Raw genomic sequence first — 22,363 nt, 5'->3', positions numbered from 1 at the left:
CATCATTTCATCAAGGAATCCCACCATTCAGGCCATGCTGTCTTCTCGCTAATACCATCAGGAAGAATGTACAGGAGCCTTAGTTCCTACCCCACTAGGTTCAGGAACAGACATTACCCTTCAAACACCAGGCTCCTGAACCAGCGTGGACATCTTCACTCACCACAATACTGTACTGATCATTGAACACAACCATAAGACATAGGAACAAAAAGAGTCCATTCAGCCCATCGAGTCTGCCGCATCATTCCATCATGGCTGTTTTATTATCCCTCTCAACCCCATATGGCTTCTCCCCATAACGCCCTGACTAATCAAAAACATATAAACCTTCACTTTAAATATATCGAATGACTTGGCCTCCATGGCCATCCGTGGCAATGAGTTCCACAAATTCACCACCCTCTGGTTGAAGAAATTGCCCCTCGTCTCTCTTCTAAATGGATATCCCTCTATTCTGAGGCCATGGTCCTAGATTCACCCATTATAGAAAGCATCCTCTCCACATCCACTCTATCTAGGCCTTTCAATATTCGATAGGTTTCAATGAGGTGCCCCCCTCATCCTTCTAAAGTCCAGTAAGTACAAACCCAGAGCCATCAAATGCTCCTCAAATATTAACCCTTTCATTCTTGGGATCATTCTGGTGAACCCCCTGTGGACCCTCTCCTATCCCAGTACATCTTTTCTTAGAATAAGGGGTCCAAAACTGCTCACAACATTTTAAGTGCAGTCTAACTAATGCCTTATAAAGCCTCAGCATTACATCCTTATTTTTATACTCTAGTCCTCTCAAAATAAATGCTAACATAGCACTTATCTTCCTTACCACCAATTCAACCTGCAAGTTTCCCTTTAAGGACTCCCAAGCCTTTTACACCTTGGATTGTTGAATTTTTCTCCCAATTTAGAAAGTAGTCTACGCCTTTATTCCTTCTACTAATGTGCATGACTTTGCACTTCCCTACACTATATTCCATCTGTCACTTCTTTGCCCATTCTCTCAATCTGTCTAAGTCCTTCTGCAGACTCGCTACTTCCACAATGCTACCTGCCCTTCCACCTGTCTTTGTATTGTCTGTAAACTTGGTCACAAAGCCATCAGTTCCTTCATCCAAATCATTGATATATAACATGAAAAGAAGTAGTCCCAATACCAATCCCTGCAGAACACCACTGATCAACAGCAGCCAACCAAGTAAGTCCCCCTCTATTCCCAATCTTTGCCTCCTGACTGTCTATGCTAGTATCTTTCCTGTAATACCATGGGCTCATACCTTTTTAAGCAGGCTCATGTGCTGCAGCTTGTCAAAGACCTTCTGAAAATGCAGATGAACCACATCCACCAACTCTCGTTTGACTATTTTCCTGTTACTTCCTCAAAGAAGCCCACCAGATTTGTCAGGCTAGATTTTCCCTGAAGGAAACCGTTCTGAACTTGGCCCATTTTATCATGTGCCTCCACATACTCCAAAACCACATTTTTAATAATGGACTGCATCATCTTCCCACCAATGATGTTAGGCTAACTGGCCTATCATTTATTTTCTTCTTGAAGAGTGGAGTGACATTTGAAATTTTCCATTCCTCCGGAACCATTCTAGGATCTAGTGATACAATGCTTCCACAATCTCTTCAGCCACCTCCTTCAGAACCCTGGGGTGTAGTCCATCTAGTCTAGGTGATTTATCTACCTTCAGACCTTTCAGTTTCCCAAGCAACTTGTCCTTAGTAATAGCAACTATGCTCACTTGACACTCTCAAATTTCTACACTGAATGTCTGCAAGAAAATGAGTCTCAGGGCAGTATTTGGTGACATATACATACTTTGATAAAATATTTACTTAGAATGTAACATAGTACATGATGACAAGAAACCAATTCAGGCACTACATCAACGAGAGGAAGGTGGAGTATTACTGGACACCCCTTCTCTTTAAGGTGGTTGATATGGCTCATAGTGGAGCATATTCTCCCAAGTTTATTGAATAATGTTTATCCAACTATGATTTAGTCTGCCTCCCAGTAGAATCCCGCAGCAGTGGCTTGCACAGATTTTAGTGCAGAATTATTTTTTAAAGCTCGGGCTGAACAATTAGACCCAATAGTGACATTTACAACAACAGTTGGAACTTAACTATGTTTCTGGTCAGTTGGCTCAAAGTAGTCTGCCAATTGCTGAAGTGCTGACCTTCTGACATTGCCAGATGCAAGAACATCATCAGATGCCAAACCCTCTGCATCAACCTAGCACTTTCCCCACAAGGACTGACTATCTCAGTTGTGGACTGGGTGATCTTTTATTTTTGTCCTGGTCCGTATTAAATTCACTTCACACATTCAGTGGTGCAGACAGTGACGTTCTTTCCTTATGTTAGCTTCTGTCATCTCAGCAATCACTTGCTGTAGAGGTTATACCTGATGCCTGTGTTTCTGGCTGACTTAGACAGCTTTGCTCACCTATCTCACTTGACCCTGCAAATTTGTTTTTAAAATCAAAAAGGTCAACTAGCTTTTTTAAAAAGAATGCCCACATTACTGAAAACTAAAAGTTTTTTAAAACTTGTCCCAAACCTCATTGTTCTCCCAGGTTCCTGTATGTAATTAACCACCAAAAACTGTATGAGAACCACACAGAGAGACCAATCCTATGGTCTGTGGCAATTGCTAATGATGTCTATATGTGCAGGATTCTACAGATAATATGACATTTTCCATTGGGAGTTCAGCAATGGTAGTGGGCAGTGAAGCAATACAATGCTTTGAAAGTAACTTGGACAATCTGTGGCTCGGGTGGTCGATTGTGGGGTTGAATTGTTTTCCGATCTTGGCAGTTTACTTGCAAGCATATCATCACCATAAGAGGATGCATCATCAGTGTGCTGTCAGTTAGGAGTTCAACAATGGTAGTGTGAGGTGAAGTAATAAAATGCTTTGAAATTAAAGATTATCTTTATCTGTCATATGTACATCAAGAGGTATAGTGAAAATGCATCATTTGCATCATCATTTGTGAAGTGCTGGGGGCAGCCTGCAAGCGTTGCTGTGCTTACTTCACCAATATAGCGGGCCTACAATTTACTAGGCCTAACACTAATTGTACATCTTTGGAATGTAGGAGGAAACCAGGGCCCACATAGTCACTTTGAGAATGTACAAATTCCTTACAAACAGCGGCGGGAATTGAACTCTGAACAGTGACCGCTGGCGCCGTATAACAATTGTGCTAAGCATAAGGAAAGCAAATACCTAGTGGTAGGCAGTTGAATAACATTGCCCATCAAATTGAAATGGAACAATATGTGCTGGAAGGCAGGGAGGCACAGTGGGCCCAGCCAGTAGAGCCGTGGCCTGACAGTGCCAGAGACCCGGGTGGAATCCAATTTGCACATTCTCTTGTGACTGCCTACTTTTTCCCCTCGGTGCTCTGATCTGCTCCCACTTCCCAAGGACATGCAGGTCAGAGGTTAATTGGTAACTGTAAATTTCACCAAGTGGATTGATGAATATGGAAGGAATTTGTGAAAATATCGGGATTAGTGTAAAGAGTCATTTGATGGTCAGTGTGGACTCAGTAGGCTGAAGGGCCTGAATCCACACTTTAGCTCTTCATATATCCATGATCCTTTGAATGCCCCGAGCCTTGTTTTGAATCTGCTGTTTCCTGAGTAGATTAAATTTATATTTGATTTATCTTTACGGATGAAATTTATATTTATCAGGAGTGCTACATATACAGGGCCCTTAACATTGTCAATGATTCCTCCCATTCATCCAACAATCTCTTTGACCCCCGACCAGAACATTCGGACAAGGGCTGTTAGGATGAGAAACAGCTTCTTCCCCCAGGCCTTGAAACTACTCAATTCCCTGCCACCACTCAGGTCTCACCCCATATGAAGTGCCAATAACATTACGGTGTTTACTTTTTAAATTGTTTTGTAAGTGCACCTTATTATGTGTTAATTTATTTGTAGTAATATTACTTTTTGTGTTGCATATGTTATATGTGCTGTGTTTTGCACCTTGGTCCAGGAGGAATGTTGTCTCGTTTGATGGTATACATATATACAGTTAACTTGAACATGAAATTGAATGTGTGAGGGATCAAAGATACAGTGTGAAATTAACAAGAAGATCAGCATCTTTACTCTCTTCTAAGTATCTGTCTGAGAAGGTAAACAGCTCAAGGCCAGGGAGATGATTCTCTTTTGCATAAAGCACAAAGTAGTTGATTTGTTAAGGCCACACACTGCTGCTTCCAGATTGCACCATGACATCATCCAGTCTGTTTTTTCTTTAATAAATTATGCAGCTGCTAAACCCACTAAAAGATGAGTGTAAAATGAGCTCCTTGTGCTGAAATGAAATAAGAGGAACCTCTGCCTATTCCTGGGTGACTTTTGCTTCACCATTGCAGTAGTAACCCTGCTTGTGTTCCCAGAATAGAATCACATAACAGAGAATGAGGATATTCAGCCCATCATGCCTCTGCAGTTCAAAGTAAACTTTATATATATATTTCACCTTATACAACCCTGAGGTTCATTTTCTTGTGGGCATACTGAACAAATCTATAGAAGAGTAACTGTACAGAATCAATGAAATACTGCCTAACTAGGGTGATCAACCAGAGTGCAAAAGGCAACAAACTGTGCAAATACAAAAAGAAAAAAAAATAATAATAATTATTATTATTATTATAAATAGTCAATAAATATTGAGAGCATGAGATGAAGAGTCCTTGAAAGTGGTTGTAGGGACATTTCAATGATGATGAGACAGGCAAGTGAAATTGAATGAATTTATTCCACCTGGTTCAAGAGCCTGATCATTGAAGGGTAGTTGAACTGTTCCTGAATATATTGGTGTGAGCCATGAAGCTCTTGTATCTTTATCCAGATGGCGGCAGTGAAAAAGAGCTGGTCATGGGCGGTGGGAGTCCCTGATGATGGATGCTGCTTTCCTGCAACAGATTTTCCTGTGGATGTGCTCAATAGTTGGGATGATGTTAGACATGATGGACTGGACCATATCCACTACTTCTTTGAAGGATTTTCCATACCAGGCTGTGACACAGCCTTTCTATATACTCTCCACTGCACATCTTTATACGTTTGTCGGAGTTTTAGATGTCAGACCTAATCTCCGCAAACTCCTAAAGCAGTAAGTGCTGCCCTGCTTTCTTTCTAATTTCAGGGCACAGGACAGGTCCTCTGAAATAATAACACTTAAGAATTTAAAGTTGCTAACCCTCTTCATCTCTGTTCCTCCAATGAGGACTGACTCATGGACTTCGGTTTCCTTCCCCTGAAGTCTATAATCAGCTTCTTGGTCTTGCTGACATTGAGTAAGAGATTGCTGTTGTGGTACTACTCAGCCAGATTTCCAGTCTTCCTCCTATATGCAAATTCATCACCATCTTTGATTCGGCCTATGACAGTGGTGTCATCAGCAGACTTGAATATAGCATTGGAGCTGTGCTTAGCCACACAGTCATAAGTGTAAAGCGAATAGAGGCAAGGGATTAAGCACATAGCCTTGTACTGCTCCTCTGCAGATGGAGAACGTGGAGGTGATGTTGTTGCCAATCCAAACTGAACAGGGTCTTCAAGTGAGGAAGTCCAGGATCCAATTGCATGAGGTGGCATTGAGGCCAAGGTTTTGGAGTTTGTTGATTAGTTTTGAGGGGAGCTACCTACTAGCTATCAATACAACAGAATACAGTTATTTTGAAGATAGAGCTAGGTTGACAATCAGAAACACTTTTGAGACCCGGTCACATAAGCAGGGAAGTCTTGAAATCCTCAAGAGATCCTATATGCTGTCATTTCAGATGTGCTCAGACATCAGATTGCTCATGGAATCTGGTGGCATATCACCAATTTCATAAAATTTCCCACAATTATAAAGGGGAGTTTGTAGGCAGAATGTGTGCCAGATTGAATTTGTAGCATGGTCACTAACTTCATTTCTTACAATAGAATTTGAACCAGGGCTGTCAGCAAGTTTCAAGATATTTACACTTTTTAAAATAGCTGAACTATTTTAAAGAAAATTTAAAGTTGTCTTTAAATGTTCTGAGAATTGTATTTATTTTTACATGTTAATTTTTAATTTTTACATTATCTGTGTTTGCACTTGTCAGTAGTATTTGCAAACATTTGAAGAGTTCTAACAACTGATTTTTTTCCTGGACATGTGTATTAACCATCTGTCAAAGTTTCACAGGGTCTGGTTGTACAGCTTCAGAGACTTAGCCAATGTTTGTCCATCATGAAGATCACTGCCAGCCAATGGCAACCATGTTGGAACCTGACCCACCCAGAAGGTCCTGCGGATAAGTGCCAGAGTGAGAGCAGACCTGACTGCTTTAAGCTGTGGCCTGCTTCTTTTGGAAACACAATAACAGATAACCTCATTAAGGGCTAAGACAAAGATGTGACTTAGAAGTATAAACAGAAGATGCCTGTCAGGGAACATCAGAAACACAGTTAAAGTTCAAAGTAAATTTATTATCAAAGTGCATATATGTCACTATATACAACCCCAAGATTCATTTTCTTGCGGGTTTTCACAGTAAATACAAGGAAACACAATAAAAGTAATGAACAACTGCACCCAACAAGGTGGACAAACACCTGTGTACAAAAGACAACAAACTGCAAATACAGAAAGAGAAAAAATATAATATAATAAATACGGTAAATAATTAAGTGCATTTTATTTGATGGACGAGGTCCATCAGGTAATCAATCAATCAGTCAATAAATAAATAAATAATCAATCAATATTAAGAACATGAGATGAAGAGTCCTTGAAATGTTTCAGGTTTGTAACCTTCCATCAGAACAGAAGGACTCTGTGGAAGTGGTATATCCAGTAGAGGAAGATAGGTGAGGACAGAGCAGAGAAACCAAACCATCAAATAACATATGTAAAGAGAGAAGAAATTACTTCAGATTACATGAGAGTTGGCTATTTCTAACAAATAGCTGAATATCTGAAATTATTGAATGTGAAATTTCAGCAAACAATCTCCAGCATAAATTGAGCAGTCATTGGAGCAATGTCAAAGACACAGTGGATGTGGGATGGAGAATTAAATTCAGAGGTAGGTGGAAGTTCAGGGTCCCCCAATTCTGTAATGTAATTACCCACTGCACATTTCATTCTCCACCAATTTGCAAAAAGCATTGACAGAAGAATCCCAATCGAGTATCTCTGCAAGGAGTGGAAATGGTACTGATTTCTTCCACTTAGCAAGGATACTAATCACAAATGTTGGACTCAATATTGCATGCAACAGCTTAAAAAAAACACTTTCCTGATTGCGTCAGAACTGGCGACTCAGTCCCAACCCAAAGGTTCATTTTCTGTGTGTCTACTCCAACAGGTTTAGACCAGGTAATTTAATAACTTAAATAGAACCTGGCTCCTTCACTTGAGCCTAACAGGGCCTGAGTATATCACTGGCATATGTAATGAAATTCATTGTTTTGCAGCAGCAGTACAGTGCAATACATAATATTGATTTAAAACTATAAATTACAATAATATATATAATTAAGTCGTGCAAAAGAGAACAAAAAAAAAGTGAGGTAGTGTTCATAGGTTCATTGTCCATTCAGATATCTGATAGTGGAACTAAAGAACCTGTTCCTGAAACATTGAGTGTGTGTCTTCAGGCTCCTAAACTATCTCTTTGGTGGTAGCAATGAGAAGAGGTCATGACTTGGTGATAGAGATCCTTAATAATGGATGCTGCCTTTTTGAGGTATTTCCTTTGTCCTTGATGCTGGTGGGAGGCTGGTGCCCATAATGGAGCTGATTGAGTTTGCAGCTTTCCGATCCGGTGCAGTGGACCCTCCATACCAGACAGTGATGCAATCAGTTAGAATGCTCTCCTGGATAATCTGTAGAAATTTATGAGAGTTTTTGGTGACATACTAAACTTTCTCAAACTCCTACTGAAATATCATCTTTGTAATTATATAAATATGTTAGGCCCAGGATAGATCTTCAGAACTGTTGACTTCCAGGAACTCGAAACTGCTCACCCTTTCCATTGCGATCCCGTAACAAGGATTAACGTGTGTTCCCTTGACTTCCCCTTCCTGAAGTCCACAATCAGTTCTTTGGTCGTAGTGATGTTGGTTCAATATGAATCAGGTATCAGAAACATTACAAGTCCTTCGTCTTGTCAGGGTTTCAGTTGCCTGTGCTTGAATTAGATTTGGGTCAGGTATTACTTTTACACTTCAGCAGATCTCTAATATGAAGCAGCTTTATGAAGTAGTAATTTCACTTATTGTTTTTTTGACATCCCTAAAATAAATCCCACTTTGGAATTTTTATGAAAATTTCAGCCTTCTCCCTTAACCTTTCTGATGCATCCTTGACCAGGATGAATATGTGGAGGATAAATAGGAAGTGGTTCAAGTTCTGTTCATCTAATTGAGTCATCTGCTCATCTGTGCTCTTCAGGTTAAATCTATTGTGTTTAATTTCTGTGCTGTTGCAGACGTTTTAATTTTATCAATGGTTTCTGCTCCCTGCTGTTTACAGCTGATCTACAATCAATATTTATTTCTTTGTAGTTTATGGTAGCTGGAGAATGGGCTGGTGATAGCAACAAAAGTGTATTACATCAAGCCCTGGGACCAGTTGGGGTCCTGTCATAGTAATGGATTATTACACTGTGTACAGTACTGCAGACAGGTGAAACCTGCTGAAGTGGAACAAATCGGTACCGATTGCTGCTCCCCTCTGAGACACTGACTTGGATGTCGGCTTTCTGTACTGACAGATTGATTGATATATTTGTGGCCAGTCCTTAATGAACAGTGCCCATCATGGGTCAGTGCTAGCCACTGCTGAATAAGCCCTGTCAGAGCGGGAGGAAAATGAATAATGTTTTCAAAACCTATCACTGTAGATTTAGGAGAATGCAGATGGCCAAAGAGAGTAAGGTCAGTTACCTCCACTGTAATTAAGACCAAGCAAATGCTTAATCTTTTCCATCTGTCAACAGGTAAACTGAATAGCCAACAAGAATATAAATTCTACATGGAAGTATCTCCATGTGCTGTGTGTCTAAAACATTATCAGAATTTGAATCAAGTTTATTATCACTGACATATGTCTTGGAATCTGTTTGATTATTTATTTATTTATTTATTGAGATACAGCATGGACTAGGCCCTTCTGACCTTTGAGCCACACCGCCCAGCAACCCCCGATTTAACCCTAGCCTGATCATAGGACAATTCACAGTGATCAATTAACCTACCAACTGACACATCTTCAGCTGGGGAGTGCTAGTGCCCATGTTGGAGCTGGCTGAGTTTACAACACTCTGCATATTTTATCCGATCCAGTGCAGTGGTCCCACCATACCAGGGGGGATACAACTGGTTAGAATGCTTTCCACAGTACATCTGCAGAAATTTGCTGGTTTTTGGTGACATGCCAAATCTCCTCAAACTTCTAAGAAAATTATATTTTGAGGAGATTTGGGATTATGGAGGTTTTCCTCCCGCCTCACTAAAGGTTGATGAGCTGGCATTGCAAATTATGGTACATTTGATTAAAAAAAACTTACAACTTTTATCCAGTGATGCCTGAGGGATGTGACAATACATTGGGATTTTACTTATAGTCTGCTCCATGTCTCTGCAGAATCCATCATTGTTTATACTGGCATTCCTAGACTGGGTGTACAATTGTTGCAGGCTTCATTATGCCAATCCACATGAAAAACAACGAAACTGGTTGCTTTTTCAATAATGTAACTCTCTCAAAAGCAACTCAATTGAATTACTGTGTACGTTTTTGTTGGACAGTTCACTTGAATCCACAGCTTCCTGGGACAACAGCAAAACTACTTTCTGTCTTTACAAGCAAGTTGCAGTAGGCTGTATGTAATGGTTATATTGAAACAAAAATTATAGTCTGTGGTGGTTTATCATCACACACACATCCTCCTATTATCAGCACTACTTTCTAATCCTTTCTTCCTCATGAAAATACCTACCTTCCTCGTGTAGATATATTTTCATCAACTATTCATGTAGCAACATCTAACAGCAGATTTCACCTGTGCAGGATGTCTGATGCTTAGATTTACAAGTTAAAATAAACTATGTCCAAAAATACAACAGTTTCATAATTTCAACTTCCTGTGGTACTTGTAAATGTTTTGCTTCTTCCCTCTCCCTGTGGGCCAGTTGGAATTATTCTCATTATTTCAGATCATTCATGTTCCACTTAAGACACTTAAGCTCAAAACTTTTAAGTGAAACCTCACTGAAATACCAGTGGAGTGCACTTCTCTCTCTGTGTTGTGTGTGACTTAAATGTACCGTCTTGTGCACCTTTGTCCAGAGGAACATAGAAAACCTGTACACAATACAGGCCCTTCGCCCCACAATCCTGTGCTGAACATGTGCTTACTTTAGAAATTACCTAGGGTTACCCATAGCCCTCTATTTTTCTAAGCTCCATGTATCTATCCAAGAGCCTCTTAAAAGACCCTTTTGTGTTCATTTGGCCATATACATGATTATGGTTGAATGAAAACAAACTTGAAATGAGGTGTTTACCTGTTTTCTCTGGTATAAAGATAAAAGAAAAGCAAGGAAGTTATCCAAAATATCCCAGACAATAAACTCTTCTTGGGCTTCCGACCAGGTACAATATTGATGTTAACTGTCGTTATGATGGCAAACTCTGCCATCTTCATCAGGAATAACCCCTGGTCTGTTGAAGTCAGTCCTATGGCCATTGCAAATGCTGATTTCTCTGGATAACCCAAATGGATACACCTCCTGTGCTCCATGATGCAGGTTTCCACTGTGCATCCCTTCTAGCCAATATCTGCTGCTCCACATTCACAGGGAATTCTCTAAATGCCAGCTGTCCTGGGTCTCAGGTGATCTTTGACCCGCATAGACTGCCTTCCCTATATTTCCATGGTTTCTGGAAGGATCGCCAGGGTCCTGAAGAAATACCGGATTCATATCATTCACAAACCTGTAAGGAAGCTCAAATCACAAAACTACTGTGCCATGCCAGTGACTTTTGGGACCACCTGGTAAAGTAAAAATAAAACTAGAGGAAAAGAATTTTAACAAAAATGAAGGTCTTGTGGCGACCCATTTCCTAGCGTATCCGAACCGACTCACAATTAGATAGCCTACGGGGGTTTGCGAGCACAGAGCTTTGGAGCCTCTGCGCCATGGGGGGCCGGTTGACAGAGGCTTAAAAGTGAGGCTGAAGTTTTCGAATAAAGTTTTTTCCTTCGACTGCAGTTACCGACTCCGTGTCGTAATTTTAGCGCTGCGTGTAGCACACCGCTACAGTCTCACTCTAAGTAAGAACTGGAATTCAATGATAAGCAACGTGAGACAGCAGAAACCTGATGAGTACTAACCATTCAGGAGGGATGGTATAAATACCACCAGGATACACAAGCCCAGGCATTATCCCTGATGAAGATGGCAGAGTTGTCATCGAAACGTTGGTTATAATCAATATCTGTAACTGCTGGAAGCCCAAGAAGAGTTTATTTCCATATACGCCAGGAAAGCACCAGATCCTTTTCATCGTAGACAATATTTAAGTCTCTTTTTCTTTTACTGTAATAAAAATATTCTAAAATGTGTTATTTGTTCTTTCCTGATTCAGCAGTGAGAGGTATCAGAAAACAAATGAGGCACTGTACATGTATTAAAGTTATAAAAAATACTTTATTGGAATTATATCGTGAATAAAATACAAAAAATAAGGAAGAATACGTTATGAAGTAGAGAAGAAAACAAAATAATACTTATTATCCACTTAATAGGACAGTACCAGGTGGTATTTGCACTTGTAGAACCACCTTCCCCACCCCAGAAAAATACATTTTCACCATTATCTACTCTTATTTCACACTAAGTTCTCATAACTTTGCTGTGGCTGGTTCACTTATTCTTTCTCAAAGCCTTCTCGTATTCCAGACTAACACCATTGGTGCAGCATTTTACCAAGAAGAAATCAAATTTACCTTTTTCCTTGTATTCATTCACCGCCAACGCGAAAACAAATTGGCTGGCAACAATCAACTGTTTTTATTTTGTGGAGTTTTACTGTGTGCAAGTTTATTACATTACTTCTTACAACTGTGACGATACTTCAGTTGTGAATCATTGACTGCAAAGTGCCATGAGGTTCTGAGAGAGATTGTATCAGTTATTATTCTTGTTTCTGATCCCTCTCCAAGGAGGACCTGTGAATCTCATCAGTGAGGTTCGGTACAGAGTAGTTAAGGTACAGAAAGAAGGCACACCAAGCCCTTAACAGCTCAGTGTAAGAGTATGTGTACTCATCCCATTTTACACCCTATCCCACAGAACTGTAAGTGCTTTTCTTTTAAGGACTAATTCCTTTCTGAATGCTAGAGTTGAATCCCTTCCATGACTAATTCAGACTGCATTAACAAAATTTGATATTCGGCTTTTGATTCTTTTGCCACTCACCTTCATAACGTACCTTAGGTCTTGATCCTTTGTCAATGGGAACATTTCCTCTCTACTTCTTCAATATCCCCTCACAATCTCCTCTATTCCAAGAAAGTATTTCACATATTCACTTAACTAAATTCCCTTATCCTTGGAATCATTTTATTAAACACGCAGTGTAGCACTTACTTAGCGCAACACTATTGTAGCTCGAAGCCTCGGAGTTTGGAGTTCAATCCCAGCGTCCTTTGTAAGGAGTCTCTGTACGTCCTCACCATGGATTGTGTGGGTTTTCACTGAGTGCTCCAGTTTCCTCCCACAGTCCAAAGATGTAACAAGTAGGTTAATTGGTCATTGTAAAATCTCATGTCCCTTGATTATGTTAGGGTTAAATCGGGATTGTTAGGGTACTGTGTACTGGGTACTGTGGCTTAAAGGGACGATTTTGCACTGTATTTCTAAATAAAAAGAATTATAAATCTGATATTCAGATTCAGATTCAGTTTATTGTCAATTAGAAACCACAAATGCAATGCAGTTAAAAAATGAGACAGCGTTCCCCCAGAATGATATCACAAACGCATATGACAAAACAGACTACACCAGGAAATCCACGTAACATTTCGCAATCCCCAATCCAGAGTCCGGAGAGGCTGCTGCATCTCCATCTAGCACATGGAATATCACGTTACCGTCCAGCGCGTTCCCCGGAGAGGAGCTCCAAATCCATCAGACAAAAACAAGACCAGAAACTAAAGCTACAAGACCTGCACAAAACCACATAGTTACAACAGTGCAAACAATATCATAATTGATTAAAAAAAACAGACTATGGGCACAGTAAAAATAGTCCAAGATGTTAAAGGACTGTAAGTTGAAAAGAAATCACCACAGTTTCCACAAGTCCCCAGGGTTCCGACAGACTCGCCATCCCACGCTGGCGGCAGAAATGAGTTCCCCCGCTATGGACTTCCAAGGCGCCGCCCGACTCAGCCTCGCAGACGCAGCACACAGTGAAAGCTCTGTTGAAACCAGCCTCGCAGATGCAGCACTCACTGAAAGTGACCTGAGTCCGTCGAAAGGACTCCGAGTCCATCGAACCTCCGAGCCGACGACCATCCCCTCCAGCACAGCTTCTCTGAGCACCATCCTCTGCTGAGCGTAATAAGATGGCCCCGCCATCGGCAACACGACCCCAAGGACTGGGGGCCTGTTCTTCCCAGCAGAGTCCCAGACCTCAAAGCTGCAGCAGCAACAAAGAAGGTCTTCCTGGAATTTCCTGATGTTTCTATATGCTTCCACATCTGTTTTCAATCGATTATGATTGCGCACGGCACCCCACTTCACAAATAACAGATAATCAGCTCCGGAGTAGCCGCTGCAAGCTGCGTCACGCCGCCATCTTGGATCTCCAGCTCCATTCTAAACCCATTGTATCTTTTCTAAATTGTGATGCTCATAACTTCAATCAGTGATGTCATGTAATCATAGAAAAATATGGTAGAGAAACAAACCTTCAGCCCATTTAGTCAGAGCCAAACCATTTAAACTGCCATAACCTTCCATACCGCTACCATCCATGTACCTACCCAAACTTTGCTTCAACATTGAAATCAAGCTTGCATGGACCACCTGAGCTGGCAGCTCATTCCACACTCTCACAACCCTCTGAGTGAAGGAATTTACCATCATGTTCCCCTTAATTTTTTCACCTTTCCTCCTTAACCCATGACCTCTAGTTGTAGTCGCACCCATCCTCAGTGGTAAAAGCCTACTTGCATTTACGCTATCTAAATCCCTCATAATTTTTGTATTCTTTCATCAAATCTCCCCACAATCTTTTACATTTCAAGGAATAAAATCCTAACCTATTTAATCTTTCCGTCTAACTCAGATCCACCAGTCCCAGCAACATTCTTGTAAATTTTCTTTGTACTTTTTCCATGTATTCGTGTAGGTTACATGGTCGGTACAACTTTGTGGGCCGAAGGGCCTGTAATGTGCTGTAGATTTTCTATGTTTCTATGTTTCTTTCAACTTTATTTACAACTTTTCTGTAGGTAGTTGAACAAAACTGCACATATTAGTCTAGATTGGGCCTCACCAACACCTTATACAACTTCAACATAACTTCCCATCTCCTGTACTCAGTACTTTGAATTATGAAGACCAATGTGCCAAAAACTTTCTTTATGACTATCTACCTATGCCGCCACTGTGAATGAATTATGGACCTATATTCTCAGATCTCCTCACTCCTCACTCCCCAGTGCCCTGCAGTTGGCTGTGTAAGGCCTACCCTGGATGGTCTTACTGAAGTGCAACACCTTGCACTTGTCTGCGTTAAATTCCATCTGCCATTTTCCAACTAGCCCAGATCCCCCTGCAAGCTCTGATGGTCTTTCTTGCTGTCCACTACACTGTCAATCTTGGTGTCATCTTCAAATTTGCTTATCCAGTTAACCACATTATCATCCAGATCATTGATAAAGATGTCAAACAATAACGGTCCTAGCACCGATTTCTGTGACACTCCACTACTTGCAGGCCTCCAGCCAGAGGGGAAACCATCTTCTACCATGCACCTTTTATTCTGACTGGCACGTACAAGCTTTATATTCTCAAAATTTCACTTTTGAAATCCTCCCACTTACCAAGTACACCTTTGTCAGAAAACAGCCTGTCCCAATCCACACTTGACAGATCATTTCCAATACCATCAAAATTGGTCTTTCTCCAATTTAGAATCTCAACCTCCAGACCAGACCTATTTTTTACCGTATTTTCTTTGTCCTGGCTCTTGTATTTTGTTTCATTGAAGCCTAGAATCCTGTATACACTTGAACCATTTTCTCAATTTGTTTTCAACAATGTACATGTAAACTTGGATGTTGGTCTTCCTCTGCCTCTTTTGGAATGGTGCCCTGTCATTTATATTTTCTTTTCTACCCGAAGTTTATCGTTGAGATACTTGCACTAGAGTATAAAGTAGTTTCTGATTTTCTGCTCTCCTCTGAAGAAGTGGTTCGTAGCTCAGACCAGTCCATGATAGACCATTTTGAAACCATGGCGTCCTATCATAATATTATCTGGCACAGCATTCACAGTTTTTATTTAAGCAGACTAAATTCACTGGAGAGGCATTCATAGTTGAGTGGTTTCATACTCATGAGTAACTAAATAGCACAGCAATCAAACACCAGTCTGATAACCAGATGTTTTTTGACAATTTCCTGCTGCTGCCCAGCATCTCCTTTTTCCAGTTTCCACAAGGAACACCAGCCGGGGTTTTATATTTGGTGAATGCCGTGTGTGAATAAATATAACAATTGGATTCAGGGGCAGAATAACGTTAATCCCAGGGTTTTGTAGCCTAGTAGAGGAAGGTTGTCCAAGAAAATTGGCTGGAAGGAGGGAAAACAAAAATGTTTTGAAGGAAAATAGCTGATTTTCACCTTTTAGTTTCTGTGCAAATAGTTAAATATGACATAATCTTTTACATTCATGCTCTAATAACTTAGGTTATTGGGTATACAATAATAACTTGGGTGGCATGGTAACGGAGTAGTTGTGCAACTTCTTTACAATGCCAGTGATCACTAATCAGTCTATAAGGCGTTCTGCATTCTCCTGTGACATCGCGGCTTTCCTCCGGGTGCCCCGGTTTCCTCCTACATTCCAAAGATGTATGGTTAGGGTTGGTATACCACGTAGGTACAGGAAGAGTGTCAATACTTACAGGCTGCCCCCAGCACAATCTTCACTGATTTGATTTGATGCAAATGAGTCCTTTTACTTTATGTTTCTATGTACATGTGGCAAATAATGCTAATCTTTAATCCAACAGTTACTGAAAAATTTTAGCTTCAGTAATGCTGCACGTTATGGTCTACTGTAGAGAAGTCAAACAACAGCAGTTAAAACTGATTTTTAAAAAAAGCAACTCAAGGTTTGATTTATCATGTACAATGACTAAAGGATGGATTTCCAGACTGGATGTTGAAGGCAAGAATACTGAAATAATTAAGATGATATATGCTCTGAGGTCGTGAACTATAAACTCTAAACAGATACACTTCAAAGGGCTGATCAGCATTCTTTATGCAAGCGTATTGTATCACTGAGATCTTTCTGTCTTGTTGTAGAATGCGGTAAAGAAACGGTGTGAATTTGTGCTTCATATTGAACAAGATTTTCTTCACGAAATGATACTGAAGGAAAATTCTTATTTTAAATTTTATCAGAACTATCTAATAACTGACATAAATGGCAAAAAAATCTATCCACTGTGTCTTTTAGGTTATGGAGTAAGGTACAAAATATTTTCTTAACCAAATTTAATTAGTTTACATATATGATATTACATGAATAATGTTATGTTTTTCTTAACAAATCAAGACCATTTTATTTGGTTTTGTGTTTATTAAATACCTTGTGGAAGTTGTAGTATCATAAGCACTTCATAAATAGTGTAGAAATCAGACTCATTGGTTGCATGGTAGCACTCCAGGTGGGACAACCATCTCACATTCGGAACTCTGGTGTTATCTGTGTGGAGTCTGCATTTTTTCCCTTTGACTCAGGTGCTCTGGGTTCCTGCATAAGTTAGGATTGTTGGGTTACTGATGAATGAATATGAGAGGGGTGGTGGTAAGGGAGGTGGAGAAGGTGAGTGAATAGATTGAAGAGAAATAAATGGGGAATTAAGGTTATTGAGACTCTCAATTGCCATGAGAGCCAGCATTCAAATATGAGCTGAGTAGCTTCCTATGGCATAAGAAACTGTGGAAATCTCACTCTCTCATGGACTGGTGGATAAAATGATTCACAACGTAGAGGGTTGCGTCATTGACTCTGCACTTTTGAGTTCTAAACAACTTGAGGCTGGGCTGAGGTGGAAAATAATAGGAAAGCATTGACCTACTCCATCTTGGCCCTTCAGCTTGTCATAGTGAGACTGCTGAACGTCCAACACTGATGGTATGACTAACTACCTCAGCACAAGGATTTGGATGACAATTCATTCATTTTTAGAGACATTTCAGCATGAAATATATGTCATTTATTACATTTTCCCTCATGAAATCTATGCATGTATTAATGAGGTGTTACTGTTTTGTCCCTGTAGAGCACTGTGGTGGTGGAAAAATCGATGCAGGACCTGGTCAACCTGATGCATGACCTGAGTGCCTACTCTGACCAATTCCTGAACATGGTGTGCGTGAAACTACAGGAATACAAGGACACCTGTGCCCTTGCCTACAGGTAACCACCACCAGTGCAAATGAAGCTGACCTTCATTCTGTCATTTTGTTCCTACATTCAAGGATCAACTTTATTTGCCATATACATTTACATGTTTTAGGAATTTACTGTGCTATGTTGCCACAACATGCAACTAGTAATGACAATGTTAATCAATTATAAAGAATAAAGAATTATATTAAAAATAAAGTTAGAGGGTAAGGTATGGATATGGAATAAAATTTGCATAAATAGATAAATACCAGCATGTATTTAAAATGTAAACATCATTATAAAAAGTGGTTAAAATTTTTTACAGTGACTGAGGTAATAGACAGAGGTGGGGTAACTACAAATGGTTGGTCAGATTAATTGCCTGGGGGAAGATTGAAAACTTGACTGGGTGGTGTAATAACAACAATCTCTCACTCAATGTCAGTAAGACCAGGGAGGGAACTGATTGTAGACTTTAAGAAGGGAAACCAGAAGTCCATGAGCCAGTAATCATCAGAGGATCAGAGGTGGAGAAGATCAGTAACTTTAAATTCCTAGGTGTCACTATCTCGGAGGACCTGTCCTGGACCCATCGTATAAAAATTATTGTGAAGAAAAGAAACTACAATGCCTCTACTTCCTCAGGAGTCTGAGGAGGTTCAGCATGTCATCGAAAACCGTGGCAAACTTCTATAGATGTGTAGTGGAAAGTGTGCTGACGGGTATGGAAACACCAGTGCCTTTCAGCAGAAAATTGTACAATAGGTAGTGGATTCGGCCCAGTGCATCACGAGTAAAGCCCTCCCGACCATTAAACACATCTACATGAAACATTGCTGCAGAAAAGCAGCACCCATCATCAATGATCTTCACCACCCAGGCCAAGCTCTTTTCTTGTTGCTGCCATCAGGTAGAAGGTACAAATGCCTCAGGACTTGGACCACCAGGTTCAAGAACAGTTACTACTTCTCAAACTTGAACAAAAGGGAATAGCTACACTCATTCAAGGACTCTGTTATATTTTTGTTTTCAGTTAACAGTTCCTGATGTTTACAGTTACTGTTCAATAGATTTGCTTAGTAGACCCATAGAAAAAGAATCTCAGAATTGTATGTGGTGACATGTATGTACTTATAATAAATTTTAGTTTGAACTTGGGAGGAAGAGACGGAAAGAAAACAAACTAATTCTGCCATACGTAGGAATGAATGCATGTATATACAGTGCCTACATAGAACATAGAAATCTACCGCACACTATAGGCCCTTTGGCCCACAATGTTGTGCAGACCATGTAACCTATAAAAAGTATTCACTCCCCCCCCCCCCAGAAGTTTTCATGTTTTATTGCTATACAATATTGAATCACGGTGGATTTAATTTGACTTTTTTTGACACTGATCAACAAAAAAGACTCTTTCGTGTCAAAGTGAAAACAAATTCCTACAAATTGGTCTGAATTGATTACAAATATTATACACAAAACAATTGATTGGATAATTACTCCCACTTCAAGTCAGTATGTGTTAGATGCACCTTTGGCAGCAATTACAGCCTTTTGTCTGTGTGGATAGGTCTCGATCGGCTTTGCACATCTGGACACTGCAATTTTTCCCCATTCTTCTTTACAAAACAGTGCAAGCTCTCTCAGATTGCATGAGGATCATGTGTAAACAGCCCTTTTAAAGCACAGCCACAAATTCGCAATTGGATTGAGGTCTGGGCCCTGACTTGGCCGCTCCAGGACATTAACTTTGTTGTTTGGAAGCCATTCTTCTGTAGCTTTGGCTTTGTGCTTGGGGTTTTTGTCTTGCTAGAAAACAAATCTTCCAAGTTGCAGTTTTCCTCCAGGATTTCCCTGTATTTTGCTACATTCATTTTACTCTCTACATTTACCCCCACAGGCCTTCCAGGGTCTGCTGGAGTGAAGCATCTTCATAGTATGATGCAGCCACCATCATATTTCATGGATGGTGTGTGTTTGATGACGTGCAATGTTTGACTTGCGCCAAGTCAATTTTGGTTTCATCAGACCAGAAAACCTTCTTCCAGTTGAGCTCAGAGTATCCCACAAGCCTTCTGGCAAACTTTAGCCAAGACTTTATGTGCGTTTTTTTCAACAGTGGCTTTCTCTTTGCCACTCTCCCATAAAGCTGTGACTGGTGAAGCACCCAGGCAACAGTTGTTGTATGCACAGTCTCTCCCATCTCAGCTACTGAAGCTTGTAACTCCTCCAGAGTTGTCATAGGTCTCTTGCTAGCCTCCTTCACTAGTCCCTTTTTTGCACGGTCATTCAGTTTTTGAGGACAGCCTGCTCTAGGCAGGTTTATAGCTGTGCCATATTCTTTCCGTTTCTCGATGACTGACTTAACTGTATTCCAAAGGAAATTCAGTGACTTGAAAATTTTCTTGTATCCATCTCCTGACTTGTGCTTTAATGACCTTTTTGCAGAGTTGCTTGGAGTGTTGTTTTGTCTTCATGGTGTCGTTTTTGCCAAGGTACTGACTCACTAGCAATTGGGTCTTCCAGATACAGGTGTATTTTACCACAATCAATTGAAACGCTTTGAGTGCACACTAGTCCTTACACTTCCTCCCTCACCACATTCAGGGCCCCAGACAGTCCTTCCAGATGAGGCGACACTTCACCTGTGAGTCGGCTGGTGTGGTGTAGTGCGTCCGGTACTCCCTGTGTGGCCTGTTATATATTGGTGAGACCCGACACAGACTGGGAGACCGTTTCACTGAACACCTACACTCTGTCCGCCAGAGAAAGCAGGATCTCCCAGTGGCCACACATTTTAATTCCATGTCCCATTCCCATTCTGATATGTCTCCACGGCCTCCTCGACTGTCTCAACGAATCCACACTCAGGTTGGAGGAACAACACCTTATATACCGACTGGGTAGCCTCCAACCTGATGGCATGAACATTGACCTCTAACTTCTGTTAATGCCCTTTCTCCCCTTTGTTACCTCGTCCCTGATATATTTAGTTTTTTCCCCCTCTCCTTTTTTTCTCTCTCTCTGCCCATCACTCTGCCTGTTCTCCATCCCCCTCTGGTGCTCCCCTCCCCCTTTCTTTCTCCCTCGGCCTCCCGTCCCCTGATCCTTTCCCTTCTCCAGCTCTGTATCCCTTTTGCCAATCACCTTTCCAGCTCTCAACTTCACCCCACCCCCTCCGTTCTTCTCCTATCATTTCGCAATTCCCCCTCCCCCTCCTACTTTCAAATCTCTTACTATCTTTCCTTTCAGTTAGTCCTGACGAAGGGTCTCAGCCTGAAACGTCGACTGTACTTCTTCCTATAGATGCTGTCTGGCCTGCTGTGTTCCACTAGCATTTTGTGTGTGTTGCTTGAATTTCCAGCATCTGCAGATTTCCTCATATTTATTTTATCCATATGCCCACTTCTTAAATAATCTTAATGATTTGCATTGGTGAGTTTTATTCAACTTAATAAAAAAAACTGTAAACACAAGAGTTTCTGCAGATGCTGGAAATCCAGAGTTACACACACAAAATTCTGGAGGAACCCAGCTGGTCAGGCAGTATCTGTGGAGAGGAATAGACAGTAGACATTTAAGGCCAAGACTCTTTATCAGGTCAAAAGGGTGAAGGATCCTAGCGAAGTGTCTTGGCCCGAAATGACAACTGTCTGTTCCTCTCCATAGTTCTACCTGACCTGCTGAATTTCCCCAGCATTTTGTCTATGTTACTCTTTATAAAAGCTAGTTCCGTTTTGTGAATCATCCATCAAATTGGCATCAAATCTAAAGTGTATTGAAATCGTCATTTAATAAAAATTAATCAGGATCTGAGTTGGACTGTGAGGAATTTGAAGTGCCACATAAAACACACGCTCAGTGGCCACTTTATTAGGTACACCTGTACACCTACTTGCTCATGCAAGTATCTAATCAGCTGAGCATGTGGCAGCAACTCAATGCATAAAAGCATGCAGACATGGTCAAGAGGTTCAGTTGTTGTTCAGACCAAACATCAGAATGGGGAAGTGATGTGATCTAAGTGACTTTGACAGTGGAATAGTTGTTGGTGCCAGTCAGGGTGGGTTGAGTATCTCCGAAATTGCTGATCCCCCAGAATTATTACACACAACAGTCTTTAGATTTCACAGAGAATGGTGTAAAAAATTAAAAGCATTCAGTGAGCAGCGGCTCTGTGGATGAAAAGCCACAGAGGAGAATGGCCGAACTGCTTCAAGCTGACAGGAAGGTGAGGGCAACCACATTTCAACAGTTGTGTACAGAAGAGCATCTCTGATCACACAACACTTCTAACCTTGAAGTGGACAGGCTGTAGCAGCAGAAGACCAAGAACGTGCACACAATGGCCACTTTATTACATACAAGAGGTAGAGTGGCAAGCTCTGCAGAGGTACAGAATGGTTGGGATGGTTTTCATTTTGTTCACAAGCCTGTGAGGCAATAGCAAACAGAAATAACATCTCTAACAATGGCAATTGGGTGATGAAATTTAGAAAAATCTCTTAGAAGGCTACTTTTCCTTCTGCACTGTCAGTTTGAAGAACAACTTTTGGTAGTTGAAAGCAAATCACCTGCCCATACATTCATCAAATGATGTGAGTATGGCATGAAAATT

The 22,363-nt window shown here is 40.7% G+C and overlaps 1 protein-coding gene across 1 annotated transcript in view; it reads left to right on the top strand.

The window, feature by feature from the left end:
* exoc4 (exocyst complex component 4) overlaps nt 1-22,363 on the top strand; it is a 502,794-nt gene that overhangs the window by 383,867 nt on the left and 96,564 nt on the right. Inside the window, exon 11 of the mRNA XM_059987073.1 lies at nt 17,633-17,769. Within this exon, the coding sequence (XP_059843056.1) occupies nt 17,633-17,769 (137 nt within the window). The remainder of the gene's footprint in view (nt 1-17,632; nt 17,770-22,363) is intronic.

This window comes from Hypanus sabinus, chromosome 13 (assembly GCF_030144855.1).
Source record: "Hypanus sabinus isolate sHypSab1 chromosome 13, sHypSab1.hap1, whole genome shotgun sequence".
Lineage (NCBI taxonomy): Eukaryota > Metazoa > Chordata > Chondrichthyes > Myliobatiformes > Dasyatidae > Hypanus > Hypanus sabinus.
The sequence above is the reverse complement of the archived record's forward strand: the minus strand, read 5'-3'. Positions and strand labels throughout refer to the sequence as shown.